Source organism: Entelurus aequoreus, linkage group LG13 (genome assembly GCF_033978785.1).
Source record: "Entelurus aequoreus isolate RoL-2023_Sb linkage group LG13, RoL_Eaeq_v1.1, whole genome shotgun sequence".
Taxonomy (NCBI): Eukaryota; Metazoa; Chordata; class Actinopteri; order Syngnathiformes; family Syngnathidae; genus Entelurus; species Entelurus aequoreus.
Window position 1 is genome coordinate 13,496,346 of NC_084743.1, and position 25,000 is coordinate 13,521,345.

Here is a 25,000-nt window from a genome sequence, read left to right on the forward strand (position 1 = left end):
CATAACAACAGCTGTTTCTAAAAGAATGGGGGGTATGTCAACAGCCATTGTTTTCGGTCACATTAACACAAAACAAAAAGATGCCTCGGGCTTGGACTGGTCCTGGATCGAGCTTGGGCAGGTCTTGGATGACAATAGATAACCCCTCCCGCGTCCTCCCATCGTACACAATGGAATTTTACAAGCCTTTGGCTTGTTACAACAAAGACAACTTTTGTCTGTTCACTGGGAACTCAGAGAACGGAAAGTTTCTTGATAATTTACATCCAATTTTTCTGACATTATTATTCCGTTTGTGGGAGGAAGGCGAGTTAGTACCTGCTGGGGGGGATAAACTGATTGCGATCATAATGTCTTCTTTAAATATTACAACAATATTCTTGTGTGCAGACAAATTGTTTTATGAGCGTAAAAGATGAATCTTAGTTCCTTCAGCGTTCCTCAGAACGGTCGCTTCCTGGTGCGACTGTCGCCACGTCTCTAAAATCAGCTGGCAGTGTTTTGGCCTCTCAAATCTCTTTTGTCTGCACAAAATAATATTTTTACTAATAGCGTTGGGGAGATGTTTCTCCATTGATTGAGGCTCGTCGGGATGTGGTGCTGTCCGTGCCATGCCGAAATCCTACCGTCGACCCCGGTAAAACTTGCGGGTGCACCGGCTCGCCCCGGAGGTGTAGGTCTCCTCAGGAAAAAGGTAATCCCGCAGATTCACATATGGAAGATTTTCACTTTTTAGTCAAGTTTGATGTCCTTTTGCCGCAGCGTGCCAGAACTGAAGTCCTCGCAAACAGTGGCTTAGCTTTTTTTTTTGAGAGGTGGAAAAAGTCGCAAATTAGATCTTTTTTTTTTGTTTACTTTATGAAAGACTATAGTCCTTTCATAATAATTACCCTTACTTAATTAACTTTGAAAGATTTACATATATAAGTGTGTGGAGGGGTGTGCCAGGACCGGCCTTGAAGACAGCGACAGGTGCGTAGATGGCCCAGGTGGGCCTTGTTATCTAATCACCTGTCGCCTTTATTAGCAGCAGCCGGTAGGAGACACGTTGTTGGAGCTGAAGTGAGACCGAGCGAGAAAGAGACCCGAAAAGACAGTTGTTGGAAAGCAACCTGCTGCACGAACTTATAAAAAAATAAAACAGTATTGTAACCTTGATCCTGGCTCTCATGGCGGTGTTTGGTGGTCTGCGGAACCCACTGGAGGGTAACCTCCACAATTTGGCGCCCAATGTGGGACCTGAACACACGACCCTGACATTAAGAGTCTCATGCTCTACCGACTGAGCGAACCAGGCCCCACATTGGGCGCCAAATTGTAGAGGTTACCCTCCAGTGGGTTCCGCAGACCACCAAACACCGCCATGAGAGCCCGGATCAATACTGTTTTATTTTCTTATAAGTTCGTGCAGCAGGTTGCTTTACAGCAACTGTCTTTTCGTGTCTCTTTCTCACTCGCTGTCACTCCAGCTCCAACGTGTCTCTTCCCGGCTGCTGCTAATAAAGGCGACAGGTGATTAGATAACAAGGCCCATCTGGGCCATCTACGCACCTGTCGCTCTCTTCGAGGCCGGCCCGCAGGCCACGCCCCCCTCCACAAAGCGCGAAAGCACATCCAAAGGACGTTACTGACATCGAGTACCCAGTCAGTCACAGCTACAGGGGTTTTTAACCAATTTGACCTCAAGGCCCAACTTTTCCACTACAGGGAGTCACACTCAAATATCAACACTGAATTCATAATCTTACTCCTGATTTTAATCGTATTCAATAAGTATATTGAACCTACTTACAGTTTACAACCAGTCAAATTATATTAAACCATGTGTTGATCAGGTTTAGGTCAGGCTAATAAGAAAAATAAGTACTAACCAAATGTACTGCATGATAAGGTAAATAACTGACGAAAAATAAATGCACATACAATTATGTTTTGCTAAAATTAACGAGTTAATTTGTATGTTTCTCAGAAAAACTGTCAGAATATACTGTAAGTGCAAATGAAAATAAAGCTTCACCACTTTAGTCATAATTTTTGTGCTAAATAAAATAATCTATGACTTAAGCTTCAAACTTATTCTGTTTGAGATTGTCATTACTGCCACAAGTGGTAAAAAAGTGCATTGCAACGACCCATACTGAACACAGCGGGACCCTCGAGGGGACGCTCGCGGTCCAACAATGGCAGAAACACTGCTAAAAAGCACTGCACTGCTACATAACATCTGTTGATTTCTCTTAAAAATCGTAGACAATGGGTTAAAATCTAACGAATCAGATTTGACTATGAAAATCCTTAGTTGAAGACAGCCGTACTGATTGGGTGACTTCCTACTTGAAAAATGGCTTGTGTTGAATTCCAATAATGTAAATAAACACAATGTGACGCATATGATAAATAGTGAAAACACTATTTCTTCCAATAAAAGTTTTTGTTTCAAACATTGCGTATGTTCAAAATGCCGTAGCATGTATTATATTTCGTTAAAAGAGGTTGAAGAAAAACATACAAATAATCTACTCCAATAAAAACACTCGGATTCTTACCTTGTCAAAGAATCTGCTGAGTTTCACAGCATTGGACGTTCCTGCAGCCAAGTATCTGAGATTGGTGCAATCCTAGAAACGCAAAAATATGCAAAAAATCATGCATCTTGATTTTTGTCCAGCAAATACGGATAAAATGATTGAATCTCTTAGAGAGTAAATTTTGCCAGAATACCATTTTGGTTTTTTTACAATTACTACGAGTCATCAATGGTTGAACGTGGCAACCAATTGTACAGACATACAAACAAAACCTTATGACCGGGAGAAAATGACAAGTATTAGCATTTTTACAAAGTGTAAACAAAAGAAACAGGAGCAAAATAAAAAATATATAGTTATCAAATTGACTAAAAAACTGCATTTAAACTCAAACAACAGATGGCAAAAGTCAAAATATGCACTAGGTGTTTTAAGAGCTTAAAAAGAGGTTTACACACTGCAAAAACTGAAATCTAAGTAAGATGAAATATCTCAAATAAGGGTGATATTTGCTTATTTTCTGTCTGATAAGATAATTCTTCTCACTAAGCAGATTTTATGTTAGAGTGTTTTACTTGTTTTAAGGGTTTTGGTCCTAAATGATCTCAGTAAGATATTACAGCTTGTTGACCTATATTGAGTAAAACTGAAACTAGAATATCAAGTGTTGCAAAGCTGTGTCATCAACACTCACAAGTATAAAACTACTTTTTTAAAGTAATAATTTCTTACTTCAAGCATGAAAAAAAAATCATGATGCCGAGCGCATATCATTATGTCAAGATAATGGCACTAGCATTTACTTAATTTAAGAATATTTTTCAACATATTGAGCAAAAATGTCTCTTTTTTTCTACCAAGAAAAGTGCACTTGTTATTAGTGAGAATATACTTATTTAAGGTATTTTTGGGTTCATTGAGGTTAGCTAATTTTACTTGTTTTGGAAAGTTTTGACAAGCTGAATTTTCTTGTTCTATTGGCAGATAATTTTGCTTGGTTCAAATAAAATACCCCTAATTTTTGTATTTTTTTTTCTTGTTTATGAACACTGACTTTTTGCAGTGCAAGTGTGTGTGTGACAGCTGTATGGATACAATATGTATACAAATAATAAAATAAATAGCATCCAAACTCCACGGTTATTCACCTACCAGGTATGGAATGTGACTCACGCAATAATCAAGGGAACAGTGTACTAATAATTTTGCACCGGTATTAAATCTGTCTTTAGCACGGTCCTTCCTGTACAATGACGGCTTTAGAAATGACAACGTCGACCTACTAGATTGATCTCCTCTGCGTTAAAGTCTTCGGATAAAAAGGCCGTCCGGGTGAGAACTTCGCCGCGTTTGTTCTCAGGGATCTGGTCAAACTTGGTGCCAATCACCAGCAAGGGAACTTGATTCTCAGCAAATTGTTCCCGGTCATAATCACTGCAAGGTAGAACAATATCAGTTTTACAGCTATTTTAAAAAAAACCACTTCATTTTTAAAATGCTTACCCATTAGAGACAATGACTCCTGTTGGAGAAGAATCCTTGCTCAAAGCTTCGAGTGACCAGCGATAGAGGTTCTGAGAGGACTTCTTGTTTGTCAGATCGTGTACTAAAATAATTCCTGAAATAACAAGTGAAAAAACATATTGAAGTGCAATATTTAATGATAACTCATAGAAGTTACGCTACCATTGACGGAATTGTAAAAAACAGCTCTGGTGCTTTTGATACTGCTGGCACTGCCAACAGAGCCCCCAATATCCCATAGTTCAATGTAGTAGGTCTTTTCATCCGGGGTTCCCTCTTTGTAGTCTTGTACCTGTTATGGGAAAACATACAAGCAATCACATTCAGGTTTTATGACAGGACTAAATCATTAAATATTACTTTCAAATAATAAAAGAACACCATGGACAGGCTTACCCGCACATCTACCGAGCAGCCAACAGTCCATGATGGATTTCCTAAAACCTGGTTCTGGCACAAAAGGTGCACTAAGGAGGACTTTCCTACACCTGTAATGCAGAGGATGTGAGGTACAGTTGAGTGGGACTTGGACGTTTCACTCTTTGATTACCAGGCAATGTTTGTTTGAATGCTGTTTTGTTTTGCAAGCAATAGTTTATACAATGCGTGAATAAAGTAAACAATTGTAACCTGGGGATAGATTGGCAACACTAAATGGTCCACTAGTGTGTGAATGTTGTCTGTCTATCTGTGTTGGCCCTGTGATGAGGTGGCGACTTGTCCAGGGTGTACCCCGCCTTCCGCCCGATTGCAGCTGAGATAGGCTCCAGCACCCCACCGCGACCCCAAAAGGGATAAGCGGTAGAAAATGGATGGATGGATGGGTTTGTTTGAATGCTGTTTTGTTTTGCAATCAATAGTTTATACCAGTGTTTTTCAACCCTTTGTGAGCCAAGGCACATTTTTTGCGTTGAAAAAATGCGGAGGCACACCATCAGCAGAAATCATTAAAAAAACGAAACTCAGTTGACAGTAAAAAGTCGTTGTCGCAATTGTTGGATACGACTTTAAACCATAATCAAGCATGCATCAATATAGCTCTTGTCTCAAAGTAGGTGTACTGTCACCACCTGTCATATCACACCCTGACTTATTTGGAGTTTTTTGCTGTTTTCCTGTGTGTAGTGTTTTGTATTTTGGTGGCTTTTTTCTTTTTTTTTTGTATTTTTCTGTTGCAGTTTCATGTCTTCCTTTGAGCGATATTTCCCGCATCTACTTTGTTTTAGCAATCAAGAATATTTCAGTTGTTTTTATCCTTCTTTGTGGGGACATTGTTGATTGTCATGTCACGTTCGGATGTACATTGTGGACGCCGTCTATGCTCCGCAGTAAGTCTTTGCTGTCGTCCAGCATTCTGTTTTTGTTTACTTTTTAGCCAGTTCAGTTTCAGTTTCGTTCTGCATAGCCTTCCCTAAGCTTCAATGCCTTTTCTTAGGGGCACTCACCTTTTGTTTATTTTTGGTTTAAGCATTAGACACCTTTTTACCTGGACCCTGCCTCCCACTGTTTCCGCCATCTACAAAGCATTTAGCTACCGGCTGCCACCTACTGATATGGAAGAGTATTACACGGTTACTCTGCCGAGCTCTAGACAGCACCGGCACTCAACAACAACACATCATTTGCAGACTATAATTACGTGTTTGCAAAAAATATTTTTAACCCAAATAGGTGAAATTAGATAATCTCCCACGGCCCACTAGACTGTATCTCACGGCACACTAGTGTGCCGCGGCACAGTGGTTGAAAAACACTGGTTTATTCAATGCGTGAATAAAGTAAGCAATTGTAACCTGGGGATAGGTTGATTGGCAACACTAAATGGTCCCTAGTGTGTGAATGTGAGTGTGAATGTTGTCTATCTGTGTTGGCCCTGCGATGAAGTGGCGACTTGTCCAGGGTGTACCCCGCCTTCCGCCCGAATGCAGCTGAGATAGGCTCCAGCACCCCCCCGCGGCCCAGAAAGGGACAAGCGGTAGTAAAAGGATGGATGGATGGGTTTTTAACTATTTGTAGTAAATAAATAAGACTATCCTGCAGTAATCCATGCACATGTAACATAAACATTGCATTCAAAAGTCAATGTGACATGCTGTACTTTGGAGTAAAGTTATAAATCGCCTTTACATGATACATAGAGGTACTAAGCGAGAACTAACTTACCGGAATCTCCTAAAACTAACACTTTCACTCGATCAAGTGAAGCCATGATGTGACAGGAGCGTCCCGGAAGAAAACATTACAAGCCCCGCCCACGTTCAATGTAAGTAAATACTATAGGCCACTACGAGGTAGTGTCTCCAATTTTCATTGGTTAAACGTGCTCCTCTCAGCCAATAGGAATTTGGAGGAAAACTATTATCTTCCGGTTCCTTGCAATTTTATTTCCGGGTTAGCTTCTCAAACTAAGCCAGGAAGCATGTTAGCAAGCGACAAACTTAAACTAACATGTTTCTAGACTTTAGTTTGTTTAACATTGTGTTTTCTCGGAGAGGAAGGAGGGCACAGGTTGCCTACAGTTTTTTTTATTTTACTTTAATATAAAATAAGGTAAGTTTATACCGTTCTTTTAAGCTACAGCTATTTTATTGTGGCTGTAGTTTATTGTAATAGCGACTTTAATCATAGGCTCCAGCACCCCCCGCGACCTTAAAAAAAGGGACAAGCGGTAGAAAAATGGATGGATGGAATAGACTACTGCAATAATAGAATCAACTAAAGCTGCACTATTAACAGTTTTCCAAAAGGGACAAGCAGTAGAAAATGGATGGATGTCACTTTAATTACTAGCTAATTTGTGTCAACATTCTTTAGATCCAACTAGTGTTACTTTAAGGTTATGGTGTTATTTCGAACAATTACAATCACATATTTCCAGTTTCTCATAATAGCATGTTTGAAAAGGAGTAGGAAGAAGCCGAGCTTACTTAATTCTACCCATTTTCAGTTCATAACAATTCCCAACACAATTGTTTTTGTACTCAATCTGTAACACAACAGTGATTAAATAAATACATGATTAGGTACTGTAAATAAATGAGTAAGTAAATACATATTGATATAGTAATATAATAGTTAACTCAATTATGATTCACACAATGAGATAAGTAAGATTATCTCATGTTTCTTTAAAAAAAAATCTCATTTACTTTTCTGCTAAGGTAAGCAAACATTGTTGTGGTTTAATTTAATTCAAAGTGTATGGTGTTGCACAATTCAACAATGTCCATAAAGAAGTAGAATTTATTTATTAATCGAGTCTCAGCAATTTTTGATGTATTTTCTGTATTTAACGTGAACTGGGTTACCATTTTCACATTGGAAAAGAAGAACATTATGAATAAAGTGTAGTAATAAAGGTGGAATATAGCTTATTGAATAAAATTATAAATACATATCATCGAAACGTTGTATGATAATGAACAAGTGATATTAGATCAACAAAAAAACATAAGTAATGCTATATTCGTAGAAGTAAAAACACAACACCTATAAATGTATTATAACTAGGCTTGCAAAGGGGTGGAAAGATTCCGGTAAATTTCCGGAAACTTTCCGGAAATTTACCACAGGAAGTTAAGCTCGGGAAGTTTGGAAATATTGACCATTTTTTGATTATTCAAAGTTGGACACCGTCCATGGGAATTAAAGGGAATTAAAGGGGAATTACAATAATGATATATTATTGGGCACTTGTCTATATGCTGCTGCATCTTTGTGGCATTTTTGACGCAGCTCTTTGCACTGTATTTGCAAATGTACACAGCCTTTCCGCCTACATTGGTTGGTGTGAAATGTCTCCACACATCAGATGGTGTACGTGGCATTATTCTGTTTGTATTTATTTATTCTTGTAAAACATTAATGCAATGCCACACACAGATATAAATAGTCAGCTAAACAATTGAAGTAGTCTTTAAAAATATTTGACTGATGGACAAGGAAATAGAAATAGGTTAGATGAATAAATGAACAGTCAATCAGCATGCTAAATCAAACTATAACGTACATTCTTGTATGACAACAGAATGGCTAGCAGAACAGAAGGCAGAGGAAACTACACGTTTTCATTTAGTATTTGCAAGTTGAACTTTACAAATCACAAAAAAGGTCAATTCAGATCGCTAACATTGTTAGCATAAATAAATGGGATTTAACATAGAGACAATTAGCATCACGGCTAACGTAGAAAAATTTTCGGTTCATTATGAGATTGTGGTGGTACATAAACCTAGCTTGCTAGAGATATTGGCCCCAAAATCATTGAACAAGTACAGGAACAGCTAGCTAGCTTGAGTGGAAGTCTGCTGGAGTAGCCTACAGTCATACAGTAACAAGCAATTACACCTCTATTAAACTTAAATACCATAGATCAAATATATTTACCCCAGTAATATCATAAAAACTTACCTGACTGGATGAAATCCTTGGGCTGAAATACTAGTGTGGCCTCAATAGCCCTGCTGTAGTGTGTAGCATGCTGGGAATTATCTGTGCATGTGATGGAAGAATGCACTGCACATGTGATGGAGGAATGCACCGTGCAGGGTTGAAATTCTACTGAATTTGCATTAAATCAGGATGTTTTAGCTAATAATCATGCTGCAAGATCTAGAATGTTGCATTCAATGTGTATTCCCATTAATTCCCGTTAATTCCCATGGAAAGTTTCCAACTTTGAATATCCCCGGAATTTTGCAACCCTAATTATAACTCTAGGGATCGTCATTGTGAACAATGGAGTTATGCTGGAAATTATGTACAGTTGGTCAGTCAATACTTTTTACTTGGATACAAATTGTGCTAATATGTCTCACCAAATTCTGTTCCCCTTCTGTAAATCTGTGCATGCTTTCTCATAAGTATACCTTGATAAAAAAAATAAAAAAGACCACATAGTTAATACCTAATTATTTGAACCCCCCCCCCCCCCCCCCCCCCCCCCCACAGCACAAGATGATCGAACCAGAACTTTTAACTGAGGTACCCGCTGCGCTAAAGCGACTAGCCAAGATGGTGGTGCGGGGTTTCTACGGGGTGGAGCATGCCTTGGCCCTGGACGTGCTCATTCGCAACCCCTGTGTGCGCGAGGAGGACATGCAGGAGCTCCTGAAGTTCGACCGTAAACAGCTGCGCTCCGTCCTCAACACTCTGAAAGCCGACAAGTTTGTCAAGTGTCGTATGAGAGTGGAGACGGCCCCCGATGGCAAGACGACGCGACACAACTACTATTTCATCAACTACAGGCGAGTCATAACCATGGCGGGGTTCTTTATGATATCTGACTGATGTTTAAAGGCCTACTGAAACCCACTACTAGCGACCACGCAGTCTGATAGTTTATATATCAATGATGAAATCTTAACATTGCAACACATGCCAATACGGCCGGGTTAGTTTACTAAAGTGCAATTTTAAATTTCCCGCGAAATATCTGCTGAAAACGTCTTGGTATGATGACGCTGCGGATGTGACGTCACGAGTTAGACAGGACATTTTAGTCCAGCACCGCGGCCAACCTGAAAGTTGTCAGTTTTCATCGCAAAATTCCACATGATTCAGGACATCTGTGTTGGCGAATCTGTTGCAGTTTGTTCATTGCATCATGGAGAAAGAAGCTGAGCAAGCAAAGAAAAAAGTTGTCGGTGCGAAGCGGAGTATTTTGCGAGGGAAGTCAGCAACACAACACAGCCGGTGTTTCATTGTTTACATTCCCGAAAGATGCAGTCAAGATCGAAGAACTCGGACAACAGAGACTCTTACCAGGAGGACTTTGACTTCGATACACAGACGCCTGTAGAGAACTGGGACAACACAGACTCTTACCAGGATTACTTTGATTTGGATACACAGACGCAGACGTGGTACCGTGAGTACGCAGCTGCGCTTCCAAACATTTGATCGCTTGCCCGTACGTGCGTGTCACGTACGTAACTTTGGGTTAATATATAAGCTTTATGAACCTTGGGTTAGGTGAACGGTCCTTTGGGCTGAGTGATTGTGTGTGTTGTGCAGGTGTTTGAATTGTATTGGCGGGTTATATGGACGGGAGCTAGGAGCTAGGAGCTAGCATAACAAACACCTAGGTGTTTGTTATGCGATATTAATTTGTGGCATATTAAATATGAGCCTGGTTGTGTTGTGGCTAATAGAGTATATATATGTCTTGTGTTTATTTACTGTTGTAGTCATTCCCAGCTGAATATCAGGTCCCACCCGCCTCTCACAGCATCTTCCCTATCTGAATCGCTTCCACTCCCCACTAGTCCTTCACTTGCACTTTCCTCATCCACAAATCTTTCATCCTCGCTCAAATTAATGGGGAAATCGTCGCTTTCTCGGTCCGAATCGCTCTCACTTCTGGCCGCCATCACTGTAAACAATAGGGAACTTTGCGGAAATGTTCAACTGACTACATCACGCTACTTCCGGTAGGGGCAAGGCTTTTTTTGGTCAGATACCAAAAGTTGCGATCTTTATCGTCGTTGTTCTCTACTAAATCCTTTCAGCAAAAATATGGCAATATCGCGAAATGATCAAGTATGACACATAGAATAGATCTGCTATCCCCGTTTAAATAAAAAAATGTCATTTCAGTAGGCCTTTAATACCTGCATGATTCCCTATGTACACATATTTTAAAATGTATTGCTATATTGCATATGGTTGATACACGTGTACACATTTGTGACGATTAAATGTTACTACCGTATTTTCCGGACTGTAAGGTGCACTTAAAATCCTATTTTTCCCCCTCAAAACTCGACAGTGCGCGTTATACTACCGCGCACACTGTTTACCATCTATTGCATTGGTAATCTCTTCCGTTATTCGATGTTGAAATGTTAGCTCTGTATCCATAATGGTCCTCTGCGAGTGTTTCACTTGTATTTATTTATGAGTTTTTCCAATCTGTTAAGTCATTTGTTTAACAATTTTAGAGAATTGTGGAAGTGTGGAACCTGGCCTATAAAGTGGTGTTTGTCTCCAGTCTTAGAAATCAGTACAACTTTTGATATGTTAGTCTTGTTTGGGAATTTGCCTGTTTGAAATGAAAAGTTACTGATACACGTTAAAGGTTTTGAAATCTCTTCAGTAGCCTTTTTTATGGTTTCCATATAAATTCCGTTAAGCTCTTTGATTTTCATTAATTTTGATGACTTCTTCTTCTGTCATGTCCTTGTGGAACATCGGGTTGGGATTTCTGTCGATGATGTCATTCAAGTCCTCAACTGACCCAGGATTTGGAATAATTTCGTCTAGATTTGGGCCAATGTTTACAAAGTAGTTATTAAAGCGTTCAACTACTTCTTCCATAGTCATTGTTTATGTTTCGAGGTGGCGTCAGGTGATTATGGACGCTTTTGACTTCCCTCCCTCCTCAACGACACCTGGAGTCGAACTTTTGCTTGCATGCAGAACGGCCCCAGGCCTACGGACACTATATCAACACACCCAAGACAATGGGCATATACACACACACCCCCTCCCCCACCCCACGCCTTCACCACCGCTTGATTCCCCTTCGGGGTGATGAACGGCTGGCAGCGCTTCATAGCAGCAGTCGACCTCCAGGGCCCCAACTCCCCCCCTCTGTTGCGAGTTGTCGTGATTATATGTAACATTTTTATGTGTGCATGGCATGGAGGTTTTTTCCCACTCCAGACTGGGCCCCCTTAGGAGCCCAGTCTAGATTGTATTTTTTTACTCATCTTCTTCCCCAGCGTTTCACCTTTTTCCCACCTTTTACGGGGTGCCTCGTGGCGACCCATCAGCGTTCCTGTTCTGTAACCCTGTACACTGTTTGTTTGTCTAATCTTGAACGGGTTTGTGATGAAAACATAGTTTTGTTATACTTGTTGCAATGACAATAAAGACCTATCCTATCTTATCCTATCCTATCCTAGGTGGCGTAGGTATCAGAAATATAATATCAACGGTAGAGGATGAATGCTAACCCATCTTCACTCTGACCTGATAGGGTGCTGGTTAACGTGGTCAAGTACAAACTGGATCACATGCGGCGGCGTATAGAAACCGATGAACGTGACTCGACCAACCGCGCCTCATTCCGATGTCCCTGCTGCTTCTCCACCTTCACCGATCTAGAAGCCAATCAGCTGTTTGATCCCATGACAGGTAAACTATCACTGTCACCTAAGACCCATTCAGTTTTGCCGAATAATATACAGTACAGGCCAAAAGTTTGGACACACCTTCTCATTCAATGTGTTTTCTTTCTTTTCATGACTGTTTACATTGTAGATTGTCACTGAAGGCATCACAACTATGAATGAACACATGTGGAGTTATGTACTTAACAAAAAAAGGTGAAAAAACTGAAAACATGTTTTATATTCTAGTTTCTTCAAAATAGCCACCCTTTGCTCCAATGACTGTTTTGCACACTCTTGGTATTCTCTCGATGAGCTCCAAGAGAAATGGTTTTCACTTCACAGGTGTCATAGTTTTGATGCCTTCAGTGACAATCTACAATGTAAATAGTCTTGAAAATAAAGAACACGCATTGAAAAGAGAAGGTGTGTCCAAACTTTTGGCCTGTACTGTATATATTTTTTATTTATCATGTTGGATACTCCTTTTGCGTTGTGTAACTTCAACGACGACTACAAGAAAGGGCTGTTTAAATGTACCGGTATATTTCATTTTCCACTCCACGGAGTGCCGTTCTTCTTACAGTAAGTATCTTTTAGTGTTGTCCCGATACCAATGTTTCGTTACCGGTACCAAAATGTATTTCTATACTTTTCGATAGTTTTCAAAAATAAAGGGACCACAAAAAAATGTCATTATTGGCTTTATTTTTAACAGAAAATGTTACGATACATTATACATGTTTATTATTGCAACCAAGGAATAGTTTTGTCATTAAATAAGATGTTGAACATGCTAGACAACTTGTCTTTTAGTAGTAAGTTGTCATGATCCGTGGCCTGGATCATGTTTTTGTTATGTTCTGTTAGTTTAACTCCATAGTTCCTGTTTTTTGTGCACTCTTGTTTGTTCTGGTTGCCATGGTTGCATATGATTTTCACCTGCCGCTGGTGTTCGGATGCTCACCTGGCTCTAATCAAGAGACTATTTAAAACGCCTTTGCCAGTCAGTCGGCCTGGCGTCATTGCTCGTTTTCATGTCCGATTCCAAGTTTATGCTAGTTGTTCGATTCATGCCGTGTCCACGTAAGTGATAGTTGTTTCATGCCACAGTTTGATACAGTTTCTCTATGTCCATAGTTCTTGCTAAGTGTTAGCGTCTATGTTTCCTGCGTTAAGTATTTTTTTTGTTCTTTAGCCTCTCGTGTGAACGGCACGCTTTCCTTTTGTTTTGGTTCCTGTCTGTTCTGATGTGTAGGATTAATTGATTATTAAATATGTTCCTACCTTCAAGTCCTGTCCGGAATTTTCTGTTTGCATCCTGGGAGAACAAACCTCGCAGTAAGCTGCGAAAACCACGTTTTGACATAAGTAAACCAACAAAGGCTCCTAATTAGTCTGCTGACGTGTGCAGTAACATATTGTGTCATTTAACGTTCTATTATTTTGTCAAAATGATGATGGATTATTAATCTACTTGTTCATTTACTGTTAATATCTGCTTACTTTCTCTTTTAACATGTTCTATCTACACTTCTGTTCAAATGTAATAATCACTTATTCTTCTCTTGTTTGATACTTTCCATATGTTTTGGCTGATACTACAAATTTGGGTACTGATCCGATACCAAATAGTTCCAGCTCATACTTTCTTCATAATCAAAGTTCTCTTATGTCCAAGGACGTATTTCCTGAGTTTAAAAAGACAATAACAAAGACAAAACATCTTGTAAAAAATATCGATGTAATCATTAAATCGACTATATACGGCTCCTGCACTTGGTATCGCTAGAGTGGATATTTGTATAGATCCACCTATTTATTCACATTCAGGCGCGCTAGCTTGCTTTTAAGCGGTTAGCTATTGTATCCTCCTACGGTGTTTAGTAAAGCATGTTTAGCTCTTCCTCGTCCTGCAGTGATAATACTTGCAAGAAACGTACTTTATTTGTCGCCATGGAGGCGAAGATTAGTGATTTTAAAAGTAGCTCCAAAACTAGATAGACGTTAGCCGTTAGCTATGTTTTAAAGCACCGCTTGCAGAGCGGCGCTTCAGTGTTTATAGTTTATTGTTAGTTTTTAAGCCAAAATATGCCTATTCTCCCTTTTCTGTCTCCAAGCTGTTTCCGCTTTTAAGTGCTCTGTGTGTGTGTTGACTCACATGCACACATGCTCATATTACAAGCCGCTATCATGTTCATGGGAAAAAAAAGTGTCTGTATTTTTCAAAGGCGGTACCTTTTTTTTCATTCATTAGTAGCGCTATACTTTATTAGTACAACCTTAGTATCTATGTATTATGTATTTGTGGAGGTTGCCCTCCAGGGGGTTCTTCGGACCCCCAATCACCGACATGAGAGCCCAGATCAGGGTTACAATACAGTTTTATTTTCAGCGTTCAGCGGGTTGCTTTCCAGCAATTGTCTTTTTTGTCCGTGTCCGTCACACTCTCGCTCTCACTCCAGCTCCAACTACCTGCTAATAAAGGGCGACAGGTGATTAGATGACAAGGTCCACCTGGGCCATCCACGCACCTGTCGCTGTCTTTCTTAGAGGCCGGTCCTGGCACCCCCCCCGTTCCCCTGCAGGCCCTCAGGCCACGCCCCCCTCCACAGTATTTTGTATATTTTATATTGCCAACCATCTTCTGCCTTTGAAAAGCCATCAATGCAATCACAATGTTGCTTTAAATGTAGGTGCATTTTTTTTGCAACGTCCAATGTGAGGAAATGGAAGCCAATACAGGAAAACCTGCATTCTTTCTTTTGGCCAGCAGAGGGTGCCTGCTGATCATGACTTTTAAATAAGGCCTTTCCCCCCCCTTTTTTTCTTTTATGCAATATCGCAGCAATGTTTTAGTTTTTAGGGTATGAAGAGGTTCTTACTGTTAGGATTGTAAGATTTCTCATACGATTTAAAAATTTTTAGTTTCCAAAATGAGAAAAAGAAGCATATCCTAGCAATAAAGTAATGTTTTCATTGTTCCTAGACAGCATTTTTTATATTGCGATATCTATATTGCGATAGATATTGAAACCTCCTGCGATAACAAAATGTACCACAATACATTATTTTGTCATATAAATGACAGTATAATCATTTCAAAATAAATTAAAAAGTCTCCTAATTTAGCTGTTAATGTATGCGGTAACATATTGCATCTTTTCCGAATGTATTATTTTATCAAAACTATTATTCATCTACTTGCTAATTTACTGTTAATGTCCGGTTACTTTCTATTGTAACGCCATTAAAGATTAGATTTGATTATAATTATAAAAACAAAACACAGGATGTCGGTATAACAATAAATATTGTAATTACTTTCTTATTCCCTTGGATTTACATACAATATTTTCAATATATTGTGAAAAATAAGTAAACATAAACAAAAACTACTATTAGCTCTGATTTGAAGTCCTGGTGTGCTCTGTGACGTATTTCCCTGAGTTTGTAAACAATAACCAAACTACTTTATTTTACTAATAGAACATATCAATTTAATCACCGCAGTATTAACCATATACTGGAATTATACTTGATATCGTTACTGTGGATATTTGTATCAATCCGCCCACCCCGGTTTACATTCAAGAGCTTAGCGTTTAGCATGGTGTCGTCTAGCATGTTTAGCTATTCCTCGTCTTGCTTGTAAAAAACTAACTTTATTTGCTGCCATGGAGGCCAGGATTACTTAGCCGCTATGTAGGGGTGTCAAAAAAAATCTAATTTAAAAATAAATCACGATTACTATTTGTAACGATTCTTAATCGATAAAAAAATTAAAATAAAACCATATTAAAAATTTTTATTTTTATTTTTTTCTTTGTCCTGTCTAGCCCCTCAGGCAAATCATTTTGTTGACGTAAATTTTTATTTTTTATGCTGCCTTTATGCTTTTATGAAATGCACGGCGACCTTGACTGTCTTAAAATGTGCCGTACAAAATAAATGTATTATTATTATTATTATTATTATGGAGATGCCCATATCTGCTGTACAGATTGACTTTAGGAAAGAGAAGTGTTGGATATTTCGGTTGACTCAGTTCACTGGAGCACAAACATGTCATTAAACACATAAACAACCATTAATTAGAAAATCACTTGCAGCGTGCAGACATAATCTCCCAATAGTAAAGAATCATTTAACTACAAAACCCAAAACCAGTGAAGTTGTGTAAATGGTAAATTACAACAGAATACGATGATTTGCAAACACTTTTCAACTTATATTCAATTGGATACACTGCAAAGACAAGATACTTAACGTTTAAACTGGAAAAATGTATTATCTTTTGCAGATATTAAGTAATTTGGAATTTGATGCCTGCAACGTGGTTCAAAAAAGCTGGCACAAGTGGCAAAAAAGACTGAGAAAGTTGAGGAATGCTCATCAAACACTTATTCGGAACACCCCACAGGTGAACAGGCTAATTGGGAACAGGTGGGTGCCATGATTGGGTATAAAAGCAGCTTCCATGAAATGCTCAGTCATTCACAAACAAGGACGGGGCGAGGGTCACCACTTTGTCAACAAATGCGTGAGCAAATTGTCCAACAGTTTAAGAACATTATTTCTCAACCAGCTATTGCAAGGAATTTAGGGATTTCACCATCTACGGTCCGTAATATCATCAAAATGTTCAGAGAATCTGGAGAAATCACTGCACGTAAGCAGCAAGGCTGAAAACCAACATTAAATGCCCGTGACCTTCGATCCCTCAGGCGGTACTGCATCAAAAAGCGACATCAGTGTGTAAAGGATATCGCCACTTCAGAAAAACCACTGTCAGTAACTACAGTTGGTTGCTACATCTGTAAGTGCAAGTTAAAACTCTGCTATGAAATGCCAAAGCCATTTATCAACAACACCCAGAGCTCATCTAAGATGGACTGATGCAAAGTGGAAAAGTGTTCTGTGGTCTGACGAGTCCACATTTCATATTGTTTTTGGAAACTGTGGACGTCGTGTCCTCCGGACCAAAGAGGAACAGAACCATCCGGATTGTTCCAGGCGCAAAGTTGAAAAGCCAGCATCTGTGATTGCATGGGGGTGTATTAGTGCCCAATCCAATCACTAGTTTTTTTTTTTTTGACAGTTTTTTATTCAAATCATTCTGCTTTCCCAGGTACATTCCGTTGCACATTCTGTCAAACGGAGGTGGAGGAGGACGAGTCGGTGTGTCCCGATGCCAGGACCCTGGTGGCCCGCTTCAACGAGCAGATCGAGCCCATCTACGTGTTGCTGCGTGAGACCGAAGACGTGAACCTGTCCCACGACCTGCTGGAGCCTGAGCCTTCAGAGATCCCCGCCCTCAAGCAGAGGTCCGTTTCCTCCCACACGGGTCATGGAGTACAAACCCCAATAACGTGGATTTGTTTTCCAGCCGTGAACGGGCGGCGGCGGCGGCGGCCGGGGCTGCCGGCGGTCAGCACCGGGAGGCCTGGTCGAACAAAGGCTCATACGCCGACCTTTACACTCAGAATGTTGTTATCAATATGGAGGAGCAGGACGACCAGCAGAAGCAAGCTGGCGAGGGCAAAGCACCCAAGGAGAGACCCGTCTGGTTGACCCAGAGCACGGTGCAGGGTGCTTTCAGCGACACTGACATGATGAAGAACCGTAAGTGGGTTTTTTTTTTCCTTGTTGTGGAATAAACATATAAGAGATTAACCGATTATCAGGATTTGGCATTTTGACGTACAGTACAGGCCAAAAGTTTGGACACACCTTCTCCTCATTCAATGCGTTTTCTTTATTTTCATGACTATTTACATTGTAGATTGTCCCTGAAGGCATCACAACTATGAAGGAACACATGTGGAGTTACACTACCGTTCAAAAGTTTGGGGTCACATTGAAATGTCCTTATTTTCAATGAAGATAACTTTAAACTAGTCTTAACTTTAAAGAAATACACTCTATACCAGGGGTCACCAACGCGGTGCCCGCGGGCACCAGGTAGCCCGTAAGGACCAGATGAGTAGCCCGCTGGCCTGTTCTAAAAATAGCTCAAATAGCAGCACTTACCAGTGAGCTGCCTCTATTTTTTAAATTTTATTTATTTACTAGCAAGCTGGTCTCGCTTTGCTCGACATTTTTAATTCTAAGAGAGACAAAACTCAAATAGAATTTGAAAATCCAAGAAAATATTTAAAGACTTGGTCTTCACTTGTTTAAATAAATTCATTAATTTTTTTACTTTGCTTCTTATAACTTTCAGAAAGACAATTTTAGAGAAAAAATACAACCTTAAAAATGATTTTAGGATTTTTAAACACATATACCTTTTTACCTTTTAAATTCCTTCCTCTTCTTTCCTGACAATTTAAATCAATGTTCAAGTAAATGTTTTTTTTTTATTGTAAAAAATAATAAATACATTTTAATTTAATTCTTCATTTTAGCTTCTGTTTTTTCGACGAAGAATATTTGTGAAATATTTCTTCAAACGTATTATGATTAAAATTAAAAACAATTATTCTTGCAAATCTAGAAAATCTGTAGAATCAAATTTAAATCTTAATTCAAAGTCTTTTGAATTTCTTTTAAAATTTTTGTTCTGTAAAATCTAGAAGAAATAACGATTTGTCTTTGTTAGAAATATAGCTTGGTCCAATTTGTTATATATTCTAACAAAGTGTAGATTGGATTTTAACCTATTTAAAACATGTCATCAAAATTCTAAAATTAATCTTAATCAGGAAAAATTACTAATGATGTTCCAAAAATTATTTTTTTTATTTTTTCAAAAAGATTCGAATTAGCTAGTTTTTCTCTTCTTTTTTTCGGTTGAATTTTGAAATTTAAAGAGTCGAAATTTAAGATAAACTATGTTTCAAAATTTAAATGTCATTTTTTTCGTGTTTTCTCCTCTTTAAAACCATTCAATTAAGTGTCAATATCATTAATTATTAATAATAACATAGAGTTAAAGGTAAATTGAGCGAATTGGTTATTTCTGGCAATTTATTTAAGTGTGTATCAAACTGGTAGCCCTTCGCATTAATCAGTACCCAAGAAGTAGCTCTTGGTTTCAAAAAGGTTGGTGACCCCTGCTCTATACATTGCTAATGTGGTAAATGACTATTCTAGCTGCAAATGTCTGGTTTTTGGTGCAATATCTACATAGGTGTATAGAGGCCCATTTCCAGAAACTATCACTCCAGTGTTCTAATGGTACAATGTGTTTGCTCATTGGCTCAGAAGGCTAATTGATGATTAGAAAACCCTTGTGCAATCATGTTCACACATCTGAAAACAGTTTAGCTCGTTACAGAAGCTACAAAACTGACCTTCCTTTGAGCAGATTGAGTTTCTGGAGCATCATATTTGTGGGGTCAATTAAACGCTCAAAATGGCCAGAAAAAAGAGAACTTTCATCTGAAACTCGACAGTCTATTCTTGTTCTTAGAAATGAAGGCTATTCCACAAAATTGTTTGGGTGACCCCAAACTTTTGAACGGTAGTGTATGTACTTAACAAAAAAAGGTGAAATAACTGAAAACATGTTTTATATTCTAGTTTCTTCAAAATAGCCACCCTTTGCTCTAGAGATGTCCGATAATATCAGACTGCCGATATTATCGGCCGATAAATGCTTTAAAATGTAATATCGGAAATTATCGGTATCTGTTTCAAAAAGTAAAATGTATGACTTTTTCAAACGGTACACGGACGTAGGGAGAAGTACACGGCAGTTGCGTCTCCCAGTCATACTTGCCAACCCTCCCGATTTTCCCGGGAGACTCCCGAATTTCAGTGCCCCTCCCGAAAATCTCCCGGGGCAACCATTCTCCCGAATTTCTCCCGATTTCCACTCAGACAACAATATTGGAGGCGTGCCTTAAAGGCACCGCCTTTGCGTGCCGACCCAATCACATAACATCTACGGCTTTTCACACACACAAGTGAATGCGAGGCATACTTGGTCAACAGCCATACAGGTCACACTGAGGGTGGGCGTAGAAACAACTTTAACACTGTTACAAATATGCGGCACACTGTGAACCCACACCAAAGAAGAATGACAAACACATTTCGGAAGAACATCCGCACCGTAACACAACATAAACACAACAGAACAAATACCCAGAACCCCTTGCAGCACTAACTCTTCCATAAAAACCCCGCCCCCCCAACCCCGCCCACCTCAACCTCCTCATGCTCTCTCAGGGAGAGCATGTCCCTAATTCCAAGCTGCTGTTTTGAGGCATGTTTAAAAAAATAATGCACTTTGTGACTTCAATAATAAATATGGCAGTGCCATGTTGGCATTTTTTTCCATAACTTGAGTTGATTTATTTTGGAAAACCTTGTTACATTGTTTAATGCATCCGGCGGGGCATCACAACAAAATTAGGCATAATAATGTGTTAATTCCACGACTGTATATATCGGTATCGGTTGATATTGGAATCGGTAATTAAGAGTTGGACAATATCGGATATCGGCAAAAAAGCCATTATCGGACATCTCTACTTTGCTCTTATTACTGCTTTGCACACTCTTGGCATTCTCTCGATGAGCTTCAAGAGGTAGTCCCCTGAAATGCTTTTCACTTAACAGGTGTCAGAGTTTAGTCTACAATGTAAATAGTCATGAAAATAAAGAAAACGCATTGAAATGAGAAGGTGTGTCCAAACTTTTGGCCTGTACTGTACATTACAAATTTTTTTATATCGGCATTACCCTTTTTTTTTTACAAGTACAACATTAGTATGTCAGCAGATACAATATACACAAATATGATACCAGTATTGAGTATTAAAAAAAACAACAATTGTGAAATAGATAATAAGCATTGTTCAAAAGTTACCTTTTTGCTGGAGCCCAATTATTAAAAAAAAATAGTTTAAGAATAACAAAATACTCTCATTCTAAATAATTCTCCCTAAAAATGTTTTGACATGTGACAGGTTAATTATTATAGTTCTTGTGAGAATCCCCCTCCCCTCTTTCTCTACCTCCTGCAGTGCTAATTGCCTACAGTGCGTCTCTTCTGCCTGCCTGTCAACACTTTTTTGGCTGGGAAATCCAGTTTTTGTCCTTCTTCCCCGGCTCTTCCCGGTCCCGTTTTGTTTGTTTTCTCTACTACGGAGATCAAATCGCACCACAAGCCTCCTTGAAGCGAGGGTTCATTAAAGGAGCGCCGCGGATGTAAGGCTCTGTGATTAAATAACACGACGGATGAGGATGACACATAGGAGACCTGTTACAGCAGCTCACACATTCTCATACTTATTGTAACATCCAGGAAGTGTAATGACATCAGCCATCTTGAAAAATGTCTTGACTATAAGCTACGTGTAGGAGCTATTGCGTCGACCAGCTCTTCCTCCCAGGGAATCTAAGTTACTGGTCAATCCCAAGTTCTTTCGATTACATATACCGTATTTCCTTGAATTGCCGCATGGAATATAGTATTCGCCTGCCTAGAATTACAGCCGAGTCAAATTCGTTTCGCAAAATAATTTGCGCATGCTTGGCACTTCCGCCGGGTCAAATATGAGTCATTAAATGACTTCCGCCTCCTGGTGGTAGAGGGCGCTAGTGATCCTTCTTGCGACTGCTATACTGCAGAAGACCGGTGCTGCAGAAGAAGACAACATGCAGCAAGAGTGAGCAGCCATTGTTTGCTTGCACTTTTACCATGGAGGATTACATATCTAAAATAAAACAGTTTTCTAAACTGGACTTTCAATCGAAGCAGGAGGTAATACTTAAAGGAAGATCTCCATCGAGACAGAGAGACTTTTAAAACTGAAGAAAGATAAGGAAGACTTTTATAGGAGCTGTGCATGGACTCATTTATACCTAAAGGTAAGACCATAATAACGTTTTTTTAATTAAATGTGATTTTCATGATAAGGTAAGCGCCGGAGTGAGAAGAGGTTGTAAAATAATTAGCGCATGCTTGCCAATCCCGCATGCTTTTGGTAAACGCAGGAGTGAGAAGAGGTTTTAAATTAATTAGCGCCCCGGCGGCTATTCAAGGAAATACGGTATGCTGAGTAAGAAGGACCATCAAGACAGAATTGGAATATTTTCAAGTTTTACTAAAGCTTTAGGAGATCATCTTAACGAATACATTCATATCGGCTACTCTAGTTGATCTGACATTCAAACGGAAAAGCCATCTCCTTTGCACACAAAGAAAACCCCCATCTCTCCCCCTCGCAACACTGATAAGGAAAGAGTGGGTGTTGTATTTCACATTCCAAGGGTTAAGACACTAAACAGACAATCTGAAGACAAAGTGAGACTGGTAGAATATACAAAGGAAAAGTGCTAGCTACTCTAAACATGGCTATGTAAAAAGAAAGAACTCTTAAACATATATGCATCCTCCACAGAGCACATAATTGTTTTTATGTAATTGTTTGTAATATTTCAGGGTTCCTCACTAGGACACCGTCAGGCATGCGAAATTTCCGAATGTCCGCTTCTATAATATTAGTTATTAACACTTCTGATTAAATGGGAAAAGTTTTCTGAGTTCTTTGCGTGCATGTTATGCAATTTTACGTGACATTTTCAATGATAATAATGTTAGTAAGTTATTTACTTTAAAAACGTGTGCTACATTACACGGGACATGTAAGTGTCTAAAAGACAAGACATGAGAATAAATCAAAAGGTAAAAAAATAGTGTAGAAATGGACCTAATTGCAGGAAATATAAATTATTTCAGGGCTGATAGAAATGTTCCTCTTTTTTCCCCTCAAAGGGTTCTCACATCCCTGAACCTTACAATGTATTCAATCTATAAACAGCTATAAATGGTATAAAATAAGGTAGACGACGAGTTATTGTGATCAGAGGAATTCCATATTTTTACCAATTTTCCCAGGAGATTTCCTATATTTTGAAATGCAAATGTTGACGCTCCTGTTAGACAGACGTAATTAGGGACCGATGTCCCTTTGGGACAGAGTACCCTATTGTATTTCTAGCGTTTTATTATTATACCGCCGCCTCTTTGAGCTGTAATTTGAGCCCCTTAACATGCTTCAAAACTCACCAAATTGGACACACACATCAGGACTGGGGAAAATTGCGATCTAATCAAAAAACCAAACCCCAAAACTCAAAATTGCGCTCTAGCGCCCCTAGGAAGAAAACATTGACAAAACTGCCTCTAATTCCCAGTAGGAATGTCGTAGAGACATAAAACAAAAACCTCTATGTAGATTTCACTTAGACCTATATTTCATACACTAACAACCCCCAGCAAAATTCAACAGGAAGTTTGCAATTCCCCCTTCAAAACAAAAGTTGAGTAAAAACAGTCACCTTTTTTCAAACATGATCTCCTCTGAGCGCGTTTCTCGTGTCGGCTTCAAATTAGCACAGGGGAGAGATAGAACCCTTCTGATTAAAAGTTGATGTAAGAGTTTTAATTACTGCTCCGGTTTGGATATTATAAGACCCTCAAAGTCGGTCCCGTCCATCGCTGCTTTCAGCTTTAATTAAGTTTTATGTTTGTTTTTTGCTGCTTAAAACATGTCGTTACTGGTCCTAAAAAAAGTACAAAACACAAAACCAGTGAAGTTGGTACGTTGTGTAAATGGTAAATAAAAACAGAATACAATGATTTGCAAATCCTTTTCAACTTATATTCAATTGAATAGACTGCAAAGACAAGATACCGTAAGTTCCGGACTATAAGCCGCTACTTTTTCCCCTCGTTCTGGTCCCTGCGGCTTATTTACGGCCTGTTCTTCTCCGACACTGACGAAGAGGATTTCGGTGGTTTTAGTACGCAGGAGAAAGACGATGACACAATGATTAAAGACTGACTTTTCATATACCGGTAGGCTGCTTATTTTGATAACGTACAGGCGAGCACTTTGTATTACTTTGCACCGTTGTATTATTTGTACTCTGCATGAATGCTGTTCGCCATGTCAAAGATGTGAAAGTTTGATTGAATGATTGAAAGATTTATTGTTAATAAATGGGACGCTTTGCGTTCCCAAACAGTCATCTCTGTCCCGACAATCCCCTCCGTGGTAGCAGGAAGCCCTATATACTACGGTAATTACACATCAAAACCCTGCGGCTTATAATCGGGTGCGGCTTATATATGGAGCAATCTGTATTTTCCCCTAAATTTAGCTGGTGCGGCTTATAGTCAGGTGCGGCTTATAGTCCGGAAATTACGGTATTAATGTTCACACTAAAAAAATTTTTTTTTTTTGCAAATAATTAAAAACTCAGAATTTAAAAGCAGCAACACATTGCAGAAAAGATGGCACAGATCGCATCTTTACAACTGTGTTACATGGCCTTTCCTTTTAACAACACTCAGTAAACGTTTGGGAACTGAGGAGACACATTTTTGAAGCTTTTCAGGTGGAATTTTTCCCCATAGAGTTTTAACTTGCACTTACAGATGTAGCGACCAACTGTAGTTACTGACAGTGGGTTTCTGAAGTGTTCCTGAGCCCATGTGGTAATATCCTTTACGCGCTGATGTCGCTTTTTGATGCAGTACTGCCTGAGGGATGGAAGGTCCGTAATATCATTGCTTACGTGCAGTGATTTCACCAGATTCTCTGAACCTTTTGGTGATATTACGGAGCGTAGATGGTGAAATCCCTAAATTCCTTGCAGTAGCTGGTTGAGAAATGTTGTTCTTAATCTGTTGGATAATTTGCTCACGCATTTGTTGACAAAGTGGTGATCCTTGTTTGTGAATGACTGAGCATTTCATGGAAGCTACTTTTATACCCAATCATGGCACCCGCCTGTTCCCAATTAGCCCGTTCACCTGTGGGATGTTCCAAATAAGTGTTTGATGAGCGTTCCTCAACTCTCTGTCTTTTT

At 39.2% G+C, this 25,000-nt stretch overlaps 2 protein-coding genes across 2 annotated transcripts in view; one reads left to right on the top strand and one right to left on the bottom strand.

The window, feature by feature from the left end:
- LOC133663195 (rab-like protein 3) overlaps positions 1-6,308 on the bottom strand; it is an 8,026-nt gene extending 1,718 nt beyond the window's left edge. Inside the window, exons 1-6 of the mRNA XM_062067481.1 lie at positions 6,216-6,308; positions 4,449-4,540; positions 4,215-4,344; positions 4,032-4,146; positions 3,812-3,962; positions 2,547-2,618 (exon numbers count right to left, since the gene is read on the bottom strand). Of these exons, the coding sequence (XP_061923465.1) occupies positions 2,547-2,618; positions 3,812-3,962; positions 4,032-4,146; positions 4,215-4,344; positions 4,449-4,540; positions 6,216-6,261 (606 nt within the window). The 5' untranslated portion in view covers positions 6,262-6,308. The remainder of the gene's footprint in view (positions 1-2,546; positions 2,619-3,811; positions 3,963-4,031; positions 4,147-4,214; positions 4,345-4,448; positions 4,541-6,215) is intronic.
- Positions 6,309-6,410: 102 nt separating this feature from the next.
- gtf2e1 (general transcription factor IIE, polypeptide 1, alpha) overlaps positions 6,411-25,000 on the top strand; it is a 21,029-nt gene continuing 2,439 nt past the window's right edge. The window contains exons 1-5 of the mRNA XM_062067480.1: positions 6,411-6,602; positions 9,003-9,298; positions 12,034-12,191; positions 17,298-17,493; positions 17,556-17,791. Of these exons, the coding sequence (XP_061923464.1) occupies positions 9,009-9,298; positions 12,034-12,191; positions 17,298-17,493; positions 17,556-17,791 (880 nt within the window). The 5' untranslated portion in view covers positions 6,411-6,602; positions 9,003-9,008. The remainder of the gene's footprint in view (positions 6,603-9,002; positions 9,299-12,033; positions 12,192-17,297; positions 17,494-17,555; positions 17,792-25,000) is intronic.